Source organism: Anolis carolinensis, chromosome 5 (genome assembly GCF_035594765.1).
Source record: "Anolis carolinensis isolate JA03-04 chromosome 5, rAnoCar3.1.pri, whole genome shotgun sequence".
Classification (NCBI taxonomy): Eukaryota; Metazoa; Chordata; class Lepidosauria; order Squamata; family Dactyloidae; genus Anolis; species Anolis carolinensis.
The window spans coordinates 196,931,786-196,950,609 of NC_085845.1; the positions used below are offsets into that span (position 1 = coordinate 196,931,786).

Consider the following 18,824-nt stretch of genomic DNA (forward strand, 5'->3'; position numbering starts at 1 on the left):
AGGGCACTCTCTGCTCCCAACATGCACGAGACCAACCTGGACAGCAGGCCCTCTTCCGGTCCTGGGGAGAGTCAGCCAGCATCAGCTCGTCTCCATTGGGGCTCTCAATCAGCATTGCTGTGTAGGGGGTCACAATGTGATGGTCCAGGGACATCTGGAGGATTTGCTTTGTGATGTTCCTTTTCAGGGCAGCTGTGGGAGCCATGTTTCTATCAGGAGTAAGAAGGAATGTCAGGTGTTACAGGCTGCACCAGAAATCTATGGCTGCCTGTTTGTTTTTATGATGTCTGTGTGATGTGCTAAGACGTAAGTGGACCATTAGCAGCTGCTCAAAGTGATTTTATTTTATGTGTTGTTGAAGGCTTTCATGGCCGGGATCACAGGGTTGTTGTATGTTTTCCGGGCTGTATGGCCATGTTCTAGAAGTATTCTCTCCTGACGTTTTGCCCACATCTATGGCAGGCATCCTCAGAGGTTGTGAGGTATGGAGAAACTCAATGGCTACGGTCAGCGAAAGACAAGAGGGATCCTCTCACCTCTGCAGAAGTCTACTGTATACCTTGCAGCTGTGGACAAGTCTACATAGGGACCACCAAACGCAGCGCCCAAACACGAGTCAAAGAACATGAAAGGCACTGCAAACTAAGTCAACCAGAGAAATCAGCCATAGCAGAACACCTGGTGAACCAACCTGGACACAGTATATTATTTGAGAACACAGAAATGCTCGACCACTCCAACAACTATCATGTCAGACTACACAGAGAAGCCATTGAAATCCACAAGCATGTGGACAACTTCAACAGAAAGGAGGAAACCATGAACATGAACAAAATCTGGCTACCAGTATTAAAAAACTCAAAAATCAGAACAGTAAATAAGAAGCAACACCCTGAGACATGGGAACCAGGGGCAGCTAACAAAGGATGCCCCCAGGCAGAAAGTAGCCAGTAGATTAAGCCATTCAATGCAAATTAGGGTGATTAACTGCAACATTCACGCTGGCCTCCAACTGACAAAAGTTCTTCCCTCACCCTGGACTTTCCAAAGATATATATAAACCTTCCTTGCTGAGGGTTGTTGTATGTCTTTCGGGCTGTGTGGCCATGTTCCAGAAGTATTCTCTCCTGACGTTTCGCCCACATCTATGGCAGGCATCCTCAGAGGTTGTGAGTTTCTCCATAGCTCACAACCTCTGAAGATGCCTGCCATAGATGTGGGTGAAACGTCAGGAGAGAATATTTCTAGAACATGGCCATACAGCCTGGAAAACATACAACAACCCTCTGATTTTATTTTGTTCCCCAAAATCATGCCAATGAAATTGGGCACCAATTGCTAGAGGGCATTGTGCTGTTTGAGGTTAGCTGTTTTAAAGCTGACCTTAACTTATAGCAACCCTATGAATGAGTGACCTCCAAATCCTGTTATCCTGAGCTCAGGTCTTGCAGACTCAGGGCCATGGCTTCTTTGATTGAGTCTATCCAACTGGAATGGGGTCCATTTAATATTCTTTTTAGTAGTCCATGGTGTCTGCTGTCCCGAGACCTATGTTGCCTGGGAAATTTCGAGAAAAGTTGCTGCAAGCTGAAACAGGGGGAGAGGGGGATACACTGTTAAATATGCATGTCTACTGTTAAATAAGTGGACAGTAGATCTGCATTTACTTATAGATCAGTGGGAAATTTGCTTGACTCCCACTTATTCAGCAGCCACAGAACCATTCAAGTCCCTATTTTTCCTAAAATAAACTACTGCAATGGTGGAAGCTTGTGATGAGCATGAATGATGGGTTTGGGATTGTAAGTCTTTTGCACAATGTACTAGTTTGGACTGAATTCAACTGGCTGCTTTCCTCCTCACCTTTCAGCCATGAGTTGGTTGATGGTTATGTAGGCCCACAACTTTTCCGTGAATTTGGGATCAGCATGCTTGTCTTTGTTCAGAAAGTCATCCAGTCCTTCGACATCTGCCAGAGTCTCCAAAACTAATTGTGCATTGCTCTAAAAAACAAAATGGACAAGCTAGCAAATTAAAATTAAATGTTTCATGGCTTTGTCATGCAAAGGTCACCTCCACATGTATTGGCCTAGGAGTCCTGGGTACCACATGCTGCCTGTGGGTTACATTTTGCCCATTACTTGTGGATTGTACAATGCCTTTTAGTTGTGTGGCCTCAACCAGCTGATCAATATGAAAAGTTGTTGCCCTTGATTTATACATTTGCCTACCTTTGCATTTCCGAACAAGTCCAAAAATCCAAATAAATCTAGACAGCAAACAGTTCATTCTCCACTAGCATTAGAACCTATCTGTAGATATAATTTAAGGAATCTCTTGCCTATCCCCTGAAATTGTTTTAACTGAAGATGGATTCATATGATCCTATCATAGACTGAAGCAAGTTGCAAGTGGTGAAAGGAATTCACATTTAATAGGGTCTTGATTCAAATTGCCCTGATGTGGCAAACTGTGAGATGCACCATGTTATCTTCAAGTAGGTATGCACAATTTTCCAAACTAGGTCCACCTGATACTTTGGTAGACAACTTGCCTCAACCATGACAGTCAGTCAGTCTGGCCACAGCTGATGGGAAATATACTGAAAACATTTGAAGAGAACCATGTTACTGAAGACTCTTCTAGTGGAACTCTCCATCTCTGGAGTGAGCATGTTAAGAATAAATGTTTGCCATAAGGGAAAAAAGAATTAATTATAACTGTTTCCCTCTCTCATCTGACCATGTCCATTATTTTCCTAGTTACTGGTTGTTGAGTTGGTTTGATACATTTTTATGATGTTTTTATTATGCAAGTTTTAATTGTTTTAATTAGATTGTTTATGTTATCTTAGGAGCCCCCGGTGGTGCAATGTGTTAAAATGCTGAGCTGCTGAACTTGCAGACCGAAAGGTCGCAGGTTCGAATCCGGGGAGCGGGGGGAGCTCCCGCTGTTAGCTCCAGCTTCTGCCAATCTAGCAGTTTGAAAACATGCAAATGTGAGTAGATCAATGGGTACCGCTTCGGTGGGAAGGTAATGGTGCTCCATGCAGTCATGCCGGCCACATGACCTTGGAGGTGTCTACGGACAACGCCGGCTCTTCAGCTTAGAAATGGAGATGAGCACCAACCCCCAGAGTCAGACATGACTGGACTTAACATCAGAGGAAACCTTTACCTACCTTACCTATGTTATGTTATATGTTATTATGTTTTTAATTGTGTATTAGTTTGTAAATTTTGTTTATACTGGGCTTGGTCCCCATGTAAGCCGCCCCGAGTCCCTTTGGGGAGACAGTGGTGGGATATAAAAAATAAAGTATTATTTTATAATATTATTATTATAGTTGCTTGTAACTAGTTACAGACAGTTGTTCGTAAGCTCTATGCAAACACACCTAAATACATCATACTCACGGCAGTCGCTGTGATCACACTCTGCAAATGTTGTGTGTTTGCGGTATCCACTTTTCCTGCCACCACAATCTCAGACCCTCCAAAATAGTTCTGGAAGCTGTTGTGGGTGACATCAGACACCATTTCTTGTGGGTAGTTGAATTCCAGCTTTTTGAGAAGTGGGGTGGAGACCTGGTTGAAGAATTTCTGCAAATTTCAAAAGAGGGACAGAATTGAGGAGGCCTTGAAGAGAAACTTCCAACACATAACAGGACACGTGTATTGGATGCACTTGTATTGTGCATGTTATGCCATTGGGTGTGGCTCTTAAATAGGAAAAATGACAAAGGAAATTCACCCTCATTTGAGAAGAGGTTTCCTGGTTTCCAAAAACTCTGTGCGCCATCCCGTTGTTCTCTTGTGCCAGTCTCTTCAAGAAATCATAATCCACATCAAATCCAATGCCAAGGCAGAATAAAGAGATGTCATCTTGAATATTCTTCTTCACATTCTTCTGAATTGTAGGTAGTTTCAACTCTCCTGATGGGAAAAGAAAGGAAAGAGATGTTGAAATACCCCAAAGGAGAGTACTACTTAAAATGAGGAGGAGGAGCAAAAGCAGAAGCAAAAAGAGAAACTGAAGCAGCCACAGAATCTCTTATTTCTTCCTGAAATCTTGGAAAGGTTTTTTTTTTTTGTCTCCTTTGGCAAAAGGTAAAACAGTGCAAGACTCTTACCTACAGTTGGATCTCCATCTGACACCAGCACAATCATGGATGTCGAGCTTGGATCCAACATTCCCATATTACTGGCTTCTTTCAAAATAAAGATTGCTCGGAGAAGAGCATCATTGATATTTGTTCCTGTTAAAAATCAGATAAGAAAAATAAGTTTATACACTTGTGGGAGGAAGCAAATGCCTCTCAATCTTACAGAATTTAATATTGCATTTTTGCCTTGTTTCCCTACAAATATCCACGGAAGGGTTAAATTCAGCAGGACTAAACTTTGGCTAGATTGGACTCTAAACTCCTGAAACAACTAATTGAAAGTGGTGTTATTTTATAAACAATAATAGCCAAGCAGGCAAACATAAATGTTGAAACACAACAAACTGCTGGCTAGTAACCAGCTGCAATAAATCACTACTGACCGAGAGGTCATGAGTTCGAAGCCCGAGTCGGGTTAAGCCCCCGATCATTAATTAGCCCAGCTTGCTGCTGACCTATGCAGCCTGAAAGACAGTTGCATCTGTCAAGTACGAAATTTAGGTACGCTTTATGTGGGAGGATAATTTAACTAATTTACAACACCATAAAACTGCCAGCAACATGCTGGAAAGGAATGAGGAAGTACAGCCACTAGTGGACGGTGAAGCATCAGCTCCCCCTGTGGCCGGAATCATGAAGCTGGAAATGTTAAATGCCTCTGTGTGTGTTTATGCTATATGTTGTTTGTCTGTTGGCATTGAATGTTTGCCATATATATGTTCATTGTAATCCGCCCTGAGTCCCCTTCAGGGTGAGAAGGGCGGAATATAAATATGGTAAATAAATAAATTATTCTGCCACTTTTTCAGGAGTGGTACTTGGGAGCTCTCACTGCAAGTTGGCACTGAATCCATTCCAGGTTCGATTCTATCTTGAGTTTTTAAAAATTCAAATTAAAAATGGAAAGTGATGGAACAAGATCCATTGGAATGTGTTGGCCCAACATGGCCCTCCATTGTGGCTTCCCAACCTATGGCAGGTTTCCACTCTGATCTATTTCATTCATCTTCCTCAGCATCACACTCACCTCCATTGGGATGGATTCCTTCAATGTACTTCTTAGCAGCTTCGGTCTGCGCATTGGAGGCTTGCACCAAACTGTCCCTCCAGCATCGCACGTTATGGTTGAAGTCGAGGACTGAAAACTGGTCATTGGAGCGGAGATCATCCAGGATGGTCTTCATGGCCTCAACCGTCTGAAGAAATGAGCAGTTTGCCAAGTGAACTGATTAAGGGCTTGAACTGAGGTATGGCCAGAAATGGAAAAGCATGGAGATCCCAATAAAAGAAGACTGGCATAAATTGATGAATTTATCTATTTTTACCTTTTTATAAAGCAGAAAGATGGGAAGATGACACTTGTGGGTTTTGCATATTGAGTTTGATTATTAGGCAGAAGTTGAAATTTGAGTTAAGTAGTGATGAAGAAGTGCATGTTGCAGCTATTTCATTGGAATGTGTTTATATTAAGAGGATTCAGCAATGCGGAGAGGGATATCTGGCTCCCCAGTGTTGATTAATCTGGAATCCCATAAACTCATGATAGATTGCTAAGGCACTTTCCTTCTCCATATAAAACTTTTTTAGCAGACTGAACAAATCAACAATATCTGGAAAGCAACATCTTGTCATAATGATCCTATCAAGATGAAGAAGATGGTGTTTGGTTGAATGGGAGTGTGGTGCCAATCCTTGGGGCTTGCTGTGTTTTACTTTTCCAGATCAAACTAAGCCCATTCCCTAATTTCACTTGCTGAAACATCCCTTTTCCATTCAATTATTAGAGGCACATCAGCCCTGTCTTCTACCTCTGCCCCTTACCTAGGTATGATGCCTCAGTTTCCTTTAATGTGTCTCATGTGCCCAGTGAAATCTCTCCAAATTATGGTTATATCTCAGTGACAATTTATTGTTGGGAAGTGGGTTGATAGATCCTTTCCCAAAAATCAAATATCATTAACAACGACATGCACCTTTGTCCCCAGGCACTGTTTCATAAAAGCCATCCCTCGGCCACTTCCATTTACCTGCCTCATCTTCAGTCCCCACATTGAACCGCTGACATCAATAACAAAGAGGATGTTTTTTGGCAGAGGTTCCAGGTTATCAGGAGCAAAGTAGTGAATGAAATAGCCATTAAAGATCTGCAGAATTAAACCAGAAAGAAAAATAAACACATACATTTCAGTTCAGAGGAATGTTTTCATAGGAATACAAAAGAATGCCAAAAGATTGTTCCAATGTTATTACAATGAATGACAGAAGAAGAGTAGATTAAAGATTGTCAAGTTAAATGGGCCAAAGATCTCGGGCATAATATAAACTTAAATCAGTGGGAAGAAATATGGAACAAAAAACTAAAATGTATTGCAGCCTTCAAGATATGAAAGAATTGGTACAAAATGCAATTCAGGTTGTATTATACCCCAGTCAAAATAGCCAAATTTAATGGATATCCAATAAGTGCTGGAAATGTGATAAAGAAATAGGAACCTTTTATCACCAATGGTGGAAGTGTAAAAATATTAATAGGTACTGGAAAAATATACATCAGATAACACAAAAAATACTAAATCAAGTTCCCATTAAAACTGGAAATGTATTTACTAGGTATAACAAGCCGGAAATTGAAGGAAAATGAAGATAAAATGTTTTTCTTAAGGAGTACGGCTGCAAGACTAGTTCTAGCCAAAGTTTGGAAACAAAAAAATGTACCCACTACAGATGAATGGATTATAAAATTGCTGGATTTAATACAAATGGACATTAACACAGAAATTAAGTGATGGAAAAAAGAAGACAGACTGGACAGGCTTCAGAGATTTTATTCAAAAAAGTGGAAATACATTCACAATAAACCTATCTGACGCATGAAGACAAAAACTTCTTGAGAGTCAACTGGAAAAGAAAATGAATAAAAACCAAACAAAACTCCTTAAGAGGACAATGGGAAGTTTATATATATATATATTTCTGTTTTGGTTTTTTGGGGGTTGAGGGGTTCTTCCCCCCCCCTTTTATTTTTTTATATATATATATATATATATATATATATATATATATATATATATATCTTTTTCCCCCTTACATTTTCCTTTCTTTCTCCTGCACCCTCCTCATGTCTCTTCACCTACGTTCCCCTCCCCACCTCTTTACACTATCCCCACCAGTTTTGTTTTCCTTGCTTTTGCTGTATTAACACTTATAAACCAATAAAAATTAATTTTTTAAAAAAAGATTGTTCCAATGACTAGCAGCAATTACTTTTCAAGAGATGAAGATGGGATACTTTTCTAGAGTTATCTGGAAATCTGTCTCTCCACAGTTCTTGGCTTTGAGACCTTTGATCATTTCAGTCATCTTCTTCTCTGGACCCATTCCAGCTTGTTGATATATTTCCTAAAGTGTGTTGCCCAGAACTGGACACCGCACTCCAGGTGAGGTCCAAACAAAGAATTTATTTCTTTTTAATGTAGCCTTGCTACTTCTTTGAAAACAACGGCAATCACCAGCTTTCTCCTGACCATTTCTTCTCTCCCCTTTCCTCACTATACGTTTGGGTTAGCAGTGTTACCTCTAGTTCTCCAGCTTTGGTGTCTCTTTTAACATCATACGTTAGCACAAAATTGCCATCAATTGTGGTAGAAGAACAGGTGGGACATTTCCGTTGCTGGGCCACTGTTGGTTTGAAGGACACATGAGCCTTGAAAGGAGAAGAAACAAGAGATAGGTCTTTTGACAAGTAACTTCTGCAAGTTCTGATAAGTTTCATGTACCTCTGAGCAGAGGTTTCATATACAAGCTCATCTTATCTCCATCCCCACACTGGTTAGAAGCTACTGCTTTTGCAGGACTGGTTTCTTCTGCCTTTCATTACCTTCTTCTCTCCTTTGGTGATGGTAGGAACACCCACAACCTCTTCACCAGGCAATTGGGGAACATGGACGAAACTGAGACCCTGAGGCTCAATAATGTGAATGTCCACCTACAAGAAAAGTAAGGGAGAAAGGGTAGAAATCCATACAGTGAAGCAACACACATGGACTTGGATCATCACCATGAATTATGAACCATTAGGGCTTTATGGGAATGAACTAGCAACCTGAATTAGACCAGTCCTCAGAAATAAACTTGTCTTATGTGTTCTCTAGAAAACATACTAGACAAAGCTCTGATTGCCACATTTAGCATTAGCAGTCATTTCCAGGCAGTTCTTCAAGGGCAGCCCCAAAAGCAGGGTATTGTTGTTGCTGTGCATCTTAAATTTTCTTTGTATGGCGGCGCTAAGGTGTTTGCATGAAAAGATAATTTGATATGGCCTGAAGAATTCTTTATTAAGATTCACCAGCCTCTAACTCAATTGTGATGAAATGCTAGAAATTATAATCTTAAAAAGGGGTTTTTGTGAGCAAGATTTCTTTCAGACTGGCTTTGCCTTTGCCTTCCTTTGAGGCTGAAAGAATGTAACTTTCCTAAGATCACCCCGTGCGTTTTCATGACTCTCCAGAGTTGTGGTCTAGTGCTTAAACCACACTGTCTTTACAGCCATATAAATGAGAGGTCATTAACAGATAATTTTGACCTTGACTAGCTGCAGCCCTGAACAAGCGCACATTTTCTCTTAGATTGAAAGAAATACACTGCAACATATATCAAAATCTGCCTTATCCAACATGTAGTTGATTTGACTGGCTAGACTGGGGAAGGTTAATCAAATTTTTGCAAACTATACAGTAGAGTCTTGGTTATCCAACCTTTACTTATCCAACATTCTGTATTATCTAACGCAGTCTGCCGTTTAGTAGTCAGTGTTTTTGTAGTCAATGTTTTCAATACATTGCAATGTTTTGGTGCTAAATTCATAAATATAATAATTACTACATAGTTACCGTGTATTGAACGGCTTTTTCTGTCAATTTGTTGTAAAACATGATGTTTTGGTGCTTAATTTGTAAAATCATAACATAATTTGATGTTTAATAGGCTTTTCCTTAATCCCTCCTTATTATGCTTATCCGACGTTCTGCTGGCCCGTTTATGTTGGATAAGCGAGACTTTACTGTACTTTCATACACTTATTTACAACACCATTCTCCCTGCAGTTCAATCTAGACATTAAGTAAAATATGAAGCATTTCCTTTTTCAGATTTTGCAAAATGTATTACATCTACTCAGACTATCATATATATATCTGTAAAAAATTGGGGGCCGGGCTGTGGCGCAGGCTGTTGAGCAGCTGCAATAAATCACTCTGACCATGAGGTCATGAGTTCGAGGCCAGCCCGTGGCGGGGTGAGCACCTGTCAATTAAAAATAAAAAATAGCCCTTGCTCGTTGCTGACCTAGCAACCCGAAAGATAGTTGCATCTATCAAGTAGGAAATAAGGTACCACTTATAAAAGTGGGGAGGCAAGTTTAACTAATTTACGACCTGGAATGAGGAAGTGCCGTCAGAGTGGATGATGAAGCAGCTGCTCCCCCCGTGGCCAGAATCGAACATCCCCTCAGAAGAAGGTTAAATTGTCTCTGCGTCTGTCTGTCTCGGTCTGTTTGATGTGTTTATGGGCATTGAATGTTTGCTCTATGTGTGTATAATGTGATCCGCCCAGAGTCCCCTTCGGGGTGAGAAGGGCGGAACATAAATACTGTAAATAAATAAATTAATTAAGGGAGAGGTGGATTCTGTTCTATTTTTTCCTCCCATAACTGGATTTCTTAAGAATGTTGTGCCTCCACAACTGGATCTGAAAATTAAGTCCATGTAAATGCAAGATGCATAGGTAAAGTGTTATGAAAACAAAAGCCTTTTGTAACTTAGGGTGCACCAAAAATGTTATAAATGGGCCCCCAGTTATTCCTCTTTTCCTCTGTTTTCACTAACTGACAGCATTTTTCTAGGGTTTTAGCCCAATGTCCTTCATCTTACCTCCAAGTGCTTGGCCAGCCTGCCTGGTTGCACAGGGATAATGTGCTCGTAGGTTGAGAGTTTCCTTCGGATTGGCTCTTGGTAATGAATTTCAAACTGGACTTTGGTTCCTCCTGGGACATTGAGTTCAGCTTTGAAGTTTTCCATGTCAAGGGCATTGCTCCTGAATTCAGTAAGGAATACATAAACAACCACCCTTCAATACATCACCACAATGTCACCCAGAAAATTGGTGGGGTTTGAAGGATCCCTTAAGATTCAACAGGTTCTAAATCAATTGGTCCAACTCAATCGTTATAAACATAACCTTCTCACAGCCTTTTGTTTCATCTGTCAAAGTTAACAAATGCACTTCCTCTTCCATGTTTTGTATATCTGGCATGTCGAAATGAAGAATGAAATGTACAATATGTCCAAATCACCTACCGTAATATCCCAGCAGCTTTGCCTTTGGCTCTGGCCTGAGCATACTGACTTCTGGCTGCAGATTTTTCCTTCACTGAACTAGTGAACGTGATCCCATTGACGTTCCTGTTGGGCAGAAATCCAGCTCAAAAACAAGACAGCTAATCGTAAGGGGGAAAGTGCAATGACCCCAAAAGGTAGGAGTGAATTTTCACCACAACTTGGGATTGTTGTGTTTGGAAGTATGAATTCTCACAGATGTAAGACTATATTAAAACACTTAAAAGATGCAGGGTTATTTTTCTTGCCGTTCCCTATGTGTCCAAGTCTGCAGGACAATTGTTCTGGCCCTCTGAAACACACCTTGGAAAGAACAGTCAAACATCTAGACATTTGGCTATCGTTTTCTAAGAGCTCGGGCCTCCAAACACAACAAGGATGAGGAAAATGTACCATCTTCTCCAAGAATCATATTCCTCTCTTCTATTTGAGAAAGCATTGGCAAATGTCTAAATTTTTATTCAGAAATTAACCAAATTAAATTTCCTTCCATGTCATATTTTCCCAATTTCATGGATTACATTCCTTTTGTCATCCCACTTCTTTCTCTCATTTCTCCCTTTTGTCCATAGTTTACACCATCATGGGATTTTCCTGGCAAGATTTTTTAGAGGTGGATTGTTTTTGCCTTCCTTTGAGGTTAAAAGAGTGTCATCTAAATGGTTGCCATGACTGAGCAGTGTTTCCAGAGTCCCAATATAACCCTTAAACCACTATATTAAATCACTTGTTTGCTATGATGAGCCCTACTGAAATTAAGAACCTTCAACCCAAGAATACCACAAATATGCTGGAAGACCTTGAAAATGCTTGAAGAGGATATATTTTATTAGATCTTGGCTACCGGTCTCGCAGATATGTTGGTCATAGTGTATCTGCATCAAGTGAATGGAAAAATATGAGACCAGGTATTCCTCTTAACCAAAACTTGGGAATCAATTTGGGTGCTAGATCCTAGGAACCTTGGACCTTGAGAAGTGTTGGAGACTGTTTGTCTAGCAAAGGGAATCATACCGTTAGATCCACAATCATCTGGTTTCAAGTTCTGTCTTTCCATCACACATATTTTTCTCTTCAGGTTTTTGCCTGTTGTTTACCTACATTCGGAACCATTACACAAGGAATCCTTTTTCCCTGCCCTCTCTGTATTAGTTTTTTTTTTTAATTGAAGAAAACTTAAATATCCAAAAGCCAAGATTACTATGGACCTCATCCCATTTGGAGGGGAAGGGGGGAGCAGATTTTAAACCTCTTTACCATGATAAATCTTTCCTATGCCTTTCTTCCCCCGGTTATACCTGTGCAATTTTAAATCCCTTTGCAACAATTCCCTCTTGCAAGCCATCGCTTCCCTTCATTAGACCAATGTAATTTTAAACCCATTTGCAATGATAAGTCTTTCTCATGCCTTCCTTCTTTCCATTACACCCATGTAATAAACCCCTTTGCCTGCTAGGCTTTGCTTCCCTCCATCAGAACAGTGTTATGTTAAAAGGCTAGAAAGAGCACAATTTCAAGCCTAGATTACTATTAAGGACAAAGTGCAGTGACAGCAAAGTGGTGAGGAACGCCCATTCTTCTACATCACTGAAACAATTTAACATGGGTGAATCTGTCAGATCCATCACATGTGTTTTTCCACATTAGCAATGGTTCTGGTACATGCCAAGGGCTCAGAACATGATTTCTCACCCATGTTCTGACTTTCCTCCTTTCAGCACGCTTCAGATCCATTTCAAGGATGAAAGGCAATGGATGATGGCTGGAAGTAGGCAAGCGTCATCTGATGGGCTCCATGCCACGTCATCCTTGAAATGGACCTAAAGTGTCCTATAATGGGGAAAACGCTCCATGTGATGAGGTCCTAGGTCTTATGAGCCTCAGATACCTTTGGCTGATGGGAGGTAGACTCCAACAACCCTTGGAAGGGAGATTTTCCCTCATGATTGCTCTCTATCTAGTCTGTTTTCATTGCCCCTTGATAATCCTTTTTCTTGTTCACCTTATACATCAGATGGTCAAACATGCCAAGTGGTCAAGCTGACTTTTACTTACATGGTAAAGTTGTGGATGAAAGCCCCTTTCGGGATCTGGACATCAAAGACCAGGTTCTGGGAATGTTTGGCTCTGTTTTCCACTTTGGTCTGGACCATGGTATTGGCCAGACGGGATGTAATGGTGGTCTTGACTTTATAGCTATGGAGGACTATGTTGTCATCACCAGCTACCTGGAATGATCAAAACATTATTGTAGGATCCCAAGGTAGCATTAGATGTAGTTCTAGGATGCATCCAGTAAATACCCCAAGGAATGTTTTATTACCCGGGAGAGGGAAACATAGGGCATTAAACCTGCATTACACCCATATTCACTAAATAATGGATGTGGGAAGTATTGTCAGTTGGACGAGAATCCCTTGAGAACACAGATCTTGGAATTAATGCTGGATTAAATGGGTTAGGTTCTGGAGCAGTCCCAAAAACAGGGCTCTCTTTTTTCACGTGTTCTTTCTTTTGGGAGTGGTGGCATATAAGTCAATCCATTAAATAAATAAGGATATGCATTAAGCTTGGGAAAGCCTGGAACTATAAGTAAAATAATTATTTTCACAGTGGGCCCTGAGTATCTGTTGGGGTTTAGTTCCCGGACACTATGTGGATAACACAATCCATGGATGCTCAGGTCCCATCATATACAATGATGTAGTGAAATTGTGTATTTTTTTCAGTGTCAGGAGCAACTTGAGAAACTGCAAGCCGCTTCTGGTGTGAGAGAATTAGCTGTCTGCAAGAATATTGCCCAGGGGATATGCGGATGTTTGATGTTTTACCATCCTGTGGGAGGCATCTCTCATGTCCCTGCATGGGGAGCTGGAGCTGACAGAGGGAGCTCACCCAGTCTCCGTGGATTTGAACAGCCAACTTTCAGGTCAGCAACCCAACCTTCAGGTCAGCAGTCCTGCTGGCACAAGAGTTTAACCCATTGCACCACCAGGGGCTCCTAGTAAAATTATATAAATTATATAAAACAGAAAAATCAAAGTTTGGTTGTTTATGGTGATATTTTCAAGCTGTGGATATAGAATCTGTGGGTACAGAGGGATGGCTGTATTTTATTTTATTAAATCACTGATTTGTGATGATGCACATCTCTTTGAGTTCCATTTTAGGAGAAATGTGGGAAATGCATCCAATAATCAGATAAATAAACAAGTTTTGGATTTTTTTTTTTTTTTGGAACGGTGAGCCTTTTTCAATCTGCATTCCAGCATTCTTAGACAATATTGTGCAATAGAAAGCAACTCGTTTTTTCCTTTAAATTCCAGCTGGTTAATATCCTGGTAATGAGTTGGCAAGGGGGGGGGGGAAACCTTTGCAAACAGTGAGATTGATCTTCAGTTAATGGTTAACTTTGGGGGCAGGAGGGAGGAAGTTGCTTTGTAGAGCAGAAAAATGAATAATTGATATGAAAGCTCACCGATTCTCCTGAGTCGTCACCATTGGATGTGCTTCTCTAGAGTTTTAGAAAACACAATGAGAAAGGAAATGAGAATTTGAACTTAGGGTGCATCTACACTAGGCATGGGCAAACTTCGGCCCTCCAGATGTTTTGGACTTTTAACTTCCACAATTCCTCACAGACTACCAGCTGTGAGGAATTGTGGAAGTTGAAGTTCAAAACACCTGGAGGGCCGAAGTTTGCCCATGCCTGCTTGATACTGTAGAATTAATGCAGTTCAACCCCACTTTAACTGCCATGACTTAGATCTATGGGATCTTGGAGTTGTATTTTGATGAGGCACCAACAGTCTTTAGCAGAGGCGATTGGAGATCTTGCAAAATTACAACTCCCATGAGTTTTTATCGTTGAGCCATGGCAGTTTAAGCGCACTCTCAGACAATTTTGGATGAAAAGGAATGGATTCAACATGAACATATACAGTACAAACAATGATTTCAAGAATTGGAAACTCTACTGTTTAGACTACGATTCCAAAGTTCCCCGGCTAGTCTTGGTCATTACTTAAAAATGGAACTGGAGTTGGAAAAGATTATTTTTTTAAAATTAAAACAATTCAGTTGCAACATAATTAAAAAAGAAATATAAACACCTATTAAAAACTAATTCAGCTATAACAATGCACACCCTCTCCATCCCATTTCCGTTTTCAGTGTCCACTTACAACAAAATTTTCTACTTTCAGCTCCTTCCAACCTGGCATCATTCCTCATGTTGAACTCCAACCCCACCATCCCTGGCCAAGTCATTTACTCCATGCTGGTTCTTGGGTTTCTATTTCTGAACGCACACAAGCAAAACAGCATCCTTGGACTTATTCCCATGATTTTAGCTATATGTGATCTTAACTATTTTTTTATTCTATCACTTCACTTGAAGCCCAATCTTTGAGAATGAATAACATATAAACAAAGTGATTGATTGCTTCATAGTTTATTAAATAAGAGACTGTACCTGGAACCTGCCCTTTCGCAGCACGGATCTTGAAACAATTCCATCCACCTCCCAGTCAAACAACTTGTCCAGATCCTACAAAACGAGTCACCAACAAGATCGGTGAAGCAGGGCAATAAGCTTAACTTCAGAGGCAACTGTTAGCACACTTGGAAGAGAAAGAAAGCTAAGCCAAAAATATGAGCAACCCAAAAGGATAATAATTCACTTGTGCCTGTTGTCCAACAAATGAGTCTTTATGTTGTCGAAGGCTTTCATGGCCAGGATCACAGGGTTGTTGTATGTCTTTCGGGCTGTGTGGCCATGTTCCAGAAGTATTCTCTCCTGACATTTTGCCCACATCTATGGCAGGCATCCTCAGAGGTTGTGAGGTACCTCACAACCTCTGAGGATGCCTGCCATAGATGTGGGCGAAACGTCAGGAGAGAATACTTCTGGAACATGGCCACACAGCCCGAAAGACATACAACAACCAAATGAGTCTTTGGTGCATCTTCAACAGGTATGGGCAAGCTTTGGCCCTCCAGATGTTTTGGGCTTCAACTCTCATGTTAGGCTGTTAGGAATTGTGGGAGTTGAAGTCCAAAACATCTGGGGGGCTAAAGTTTGGCCATGCCTGCTCCACAGTGTAGTATTAATCCAGTCCAACACTACTTTAACTGCCATTGCTAAATATTATGGCATCACAAGAATTGTAGTTTGGTGAGACACCAGCATTCTTTGGCAGAGGAGGTTAAAGACAATAATAATAATAATAATAATAATAATAATAATAATAATAATAATAATAATAATAATAATAATTTTATTTATACCCCACATCCATCTCCCCTGAAGGGGACTCGGGGCAGCTCACAGATAATACCAGATAAAAACAATAACAATATACAATACATCAATGAGCAAAAACCTACACAAATTATAAAATTTAAACATTAACCTCTAGAAATAAAAATACACTTAATAAAACATGGAGTTAAAAACAGCGAGGTTATGATAATATAATATACTAAGTAAATTACACATGATAAAAGTTGTAAACTCAAGATAACAGATAAAGTGCTGCAGACAATATAGATGTGCCTTTCCATACTGATTATTTTATGTAAATTCACTTTGCATACTGATTCTCCAGACTAACACAGCAATATCTTTGGATTCTCTTAGCAAAAACAAAAAGACTCAGAAAATTGTCGAGGAAAGCAACGGAAGAAAATGCAAAAGCTGAATTATAGCTGAAGAAAACAAACATAAAGACCACAGGTGATTTATATAACTCTAAAGTGGATGATAAAGACATCAAAACAATTCAAGATTTTCCCATGCCTTGGCTGAGTCATTTGTCAAAATGAAGATAAGAAATCAGAAGAAAACAAACATGTAGAGGAATAGCTATGAAGAAACGAGATACAACTTCAAATGTAAAGATATAAGATTGAATTTCAAAGTTGGAATTGTCCCTCCTATACTAATTATTATTAGTAGGATTTTATTTCTTGCCCACCTCTCCTAAACAGAAAAATAAATAGGTCCCAGAGCAAAGCAAGCCTGAATCTATCCTAGAAGACAGAATGACTAAAATATGAGGCTATCATACATTGGACACATGAGACTATGTTACTTTTTGAAGATGAAACTGAACAAAGTAGAAGGCAGTAGGAAAAAAAGAAGACTATATTACAGGTGAATAGACTCAGTCAAGGAAGCCATAGCCCTGAATTTACAAACATAGCTGTTAATAATTATGTTTTGTATTCATTGTAGGAAAAGTACAAATAAATATAATTAAAAATGAATAACTATTAACTATGCTGGGAATGGCCTGCTTTCTCTCCCTCCTTTCTTTTGCTGATTCCCTGGAGAGTCACTGCTAATTTGAGTGCAGAAATCTGAATAGTTTTATATTAAACTCATAATAGTTCTAAACTTGGATAGGTTTGTACCAGCCAGGAGATACAGCAAAATGATTGAAGTTGCTATTTTTTGTAGATTTCATTCATAGGGACATTGAAGCCAACATGAAAAGAATATAAAGCTGATGTGAAAGACAGCCCTTGCCAGGTCTCCTGTTGGGAAAAACACACTTACCTCTGTGTTTTCTTCAACAATGAACTCAATGCTCCATATTTCCAAAGCAAAGAAGAGCACCACAAAACAGGCCAGATGGACCACCTTCATCTTTGAACGGCCACCAAATGTATGGACCTGGCGGCGGGTTGCTCTACTCTGTCGAACCAAGTTCAAGGGGCAGGAAACACCCCTACAATGTGAGGCCCACTCGTATTTTGATGGGTATGGAGAAATCCTAACTTTGTCCTGCCTCCTGCCTTGGGCAAATATTTGCCCTGTAATGCAAGTGGGGGCACAGGTTAGGGTTTGTGTAAACAGGGCCTTTGCTGGACCAGCATCCTCTGATAATGGCTCAGCCCTGGATAGGCTCGGCTCCATTTGGCTTTGTAGTTTTGCCCTCTGCTGCCTTTGGACTGCATCGCATTCAGAAGAGGCCATGCGGAGGATTGTTTGGGAGCAAGACGGTGAGATGACTGAGAGGAAAAGAGAAGAAAACATTCAAAGTAAGGATGACGTGCATTAGGTATGGCCAACTTGGCAACATCACCCATCTCTCAGTATCTTCCAGCTGGTACAGACTTATCAAAGTACCTAACTAGTGAAATGAATATGAAACTATCCAGTTTTCTGTACTCAAGTGGGCAGTATATGGAATTAAGAAAGAAGGAAAGAGGGAAAGAATAAAAAAAATTAAGAGAAAAAGAAAGGAAGGAAGGAAGGAAGGAAGGAAGGAAGGAAGGAAGGAAGGAAGGAAGGAAGGAAGGAAGGAAGGAAGGAAGGAAGGCCAACAAATTGTTTATTATATATAGTAACACAGACACACACCATAACTCTGTGATATATTTTCCCAGACTTCACACAGATATGCAAAACCACAAAGAATAGTGAATTCCTTTGAAATGAAGGACCTCTTGCCCAACAACAACACAGAATTGTGCTAAAGGACATAGAAAATGCCTAAAGATGTATTTTGTCAAGCCTGGATAAATTAAACTATGGATATAGGAAATCATAAACTATATATTAAACAATCTGAGCTACAGCAAAAGCTATCTTCATCACAACTTGGAAAAATTACTTTTTTGGATTACTGCATCCAGAATTTTCCAGCCAAAATCAGCCAGTTAGGGAGAGATTCTGAAAGCCTGTCACGCAAACTATTATTTTCCCAAGTACTGTCAAAGGCTTTCATGGCCGGAATCACAGGGTTGTTGTGTGTTTTTTGGGCTGTATGGCCATGTTCCAGAAGTAGTCTCTCCTGACATGAATCAATCAGGGGCAGCTAACAACTCTGAGCAAAGGATTCCCTCAGGCAGGAAGAAGCCAGGAGATGAAGCTTGCTAGGCTATTCAATGCTAATCAAGGTGATTAATTACAACATTCACACTGGCCTCCAACTGACAAGAATTCTTTCTCCCACCCTGGACATTATTCCACAGGTATATAAACCTTCCTTTCTTAGTTTCCCCATATACCTGACAACCTCTGAGGATGCCTGCCATAGATGTGAGTGAAACGTCAGGAGAAAGTGCTTTTGGAACATGGCCATACAGCTTGGAAAACACACAACTTTCCAAGTACTATTTTTCATATATAATGTGAGAAAGTCAGCTGAAGTACTAGATTCACTTCTCACGTCACATGTTGGGTCAGCTGTGGTCTCAGGTGATTTGTGTTAGGCTTAAGTGTCAGAAGATGAGTGCTTGTATGTAATGTTGTAGGT

General features: G+C 40.2%; 1 protein-coding gene across 2 annotated transcripts in view; it reads right to left on the bottom strand.

Moving 5' to 3' along the window:
* Positions 1-17,281, bottom strand: part of itih2 (inter-alpha-trypsin inhibitor heavy chain 2) — a 31,792-nt gene extending 14,511 nt beyond the window's left edge. The window contains exons 1-15 of one of the 2 annotated variants that reach the window (XM_062983293.1): positions 17,120-17,281; positions 15,032-15,106; positions 14,036-14,071; positions 12,613-12,785; positions 10,519-10,623; positions 10,093-10,255; positions 8,043-8,150; positions 7,740-7,868; positions 6,193-6,309; positions 5,193-5,361; positions 4,133-4,258; positions 3,754-3,935; positions 3,417-3,602; positions 1,864-2,003; positions 37-209 (exon numbers count right to left, since the gene is read on the bottom strand). In XM_062983293.1, the coding sequence (XP_062839363.1) occupies positions 37-209; positions 1,864-2,003; positions 3,417-3,602; positions 3,754-3,935; positions 4,133-4,258; positions 5,193-5,361; positions 6,193-6,309; positions 7,740-7,868; positions 8,043-8,150; positions 10,093-10,255; positions 10,519-10,623; positions 12,613-12,785; positions 14,036-14,071; positions 15,032-15,106; positions 17,120-17,209 (1,972 nt within the window). In that variant the 5' untranslated portion in view covers positions 17,210-17,281. The remainder of the gene's footprint in view (positions 1-36; positions 210-1,863; positions 2,004-3,416; positions 3,603-3,753; positions 3,936-4,132; positions 4,259-5,192; positions 5,362-6,192; positions 6,310-7,739; positions 7,869-8,042; positions 8,151-10,092; positions 10,256-10,518; positions 10,624-12,612; positions 12,786-14,035; positions 14,072-15,031; positions 15,107-17,119) is intronic. The other variant, XM_062983292.1, reaches the window with a different exon arrangement.
* Between the last annotated feature and the right edge of the window lie 1,543 nt (positions 17,282-18,824).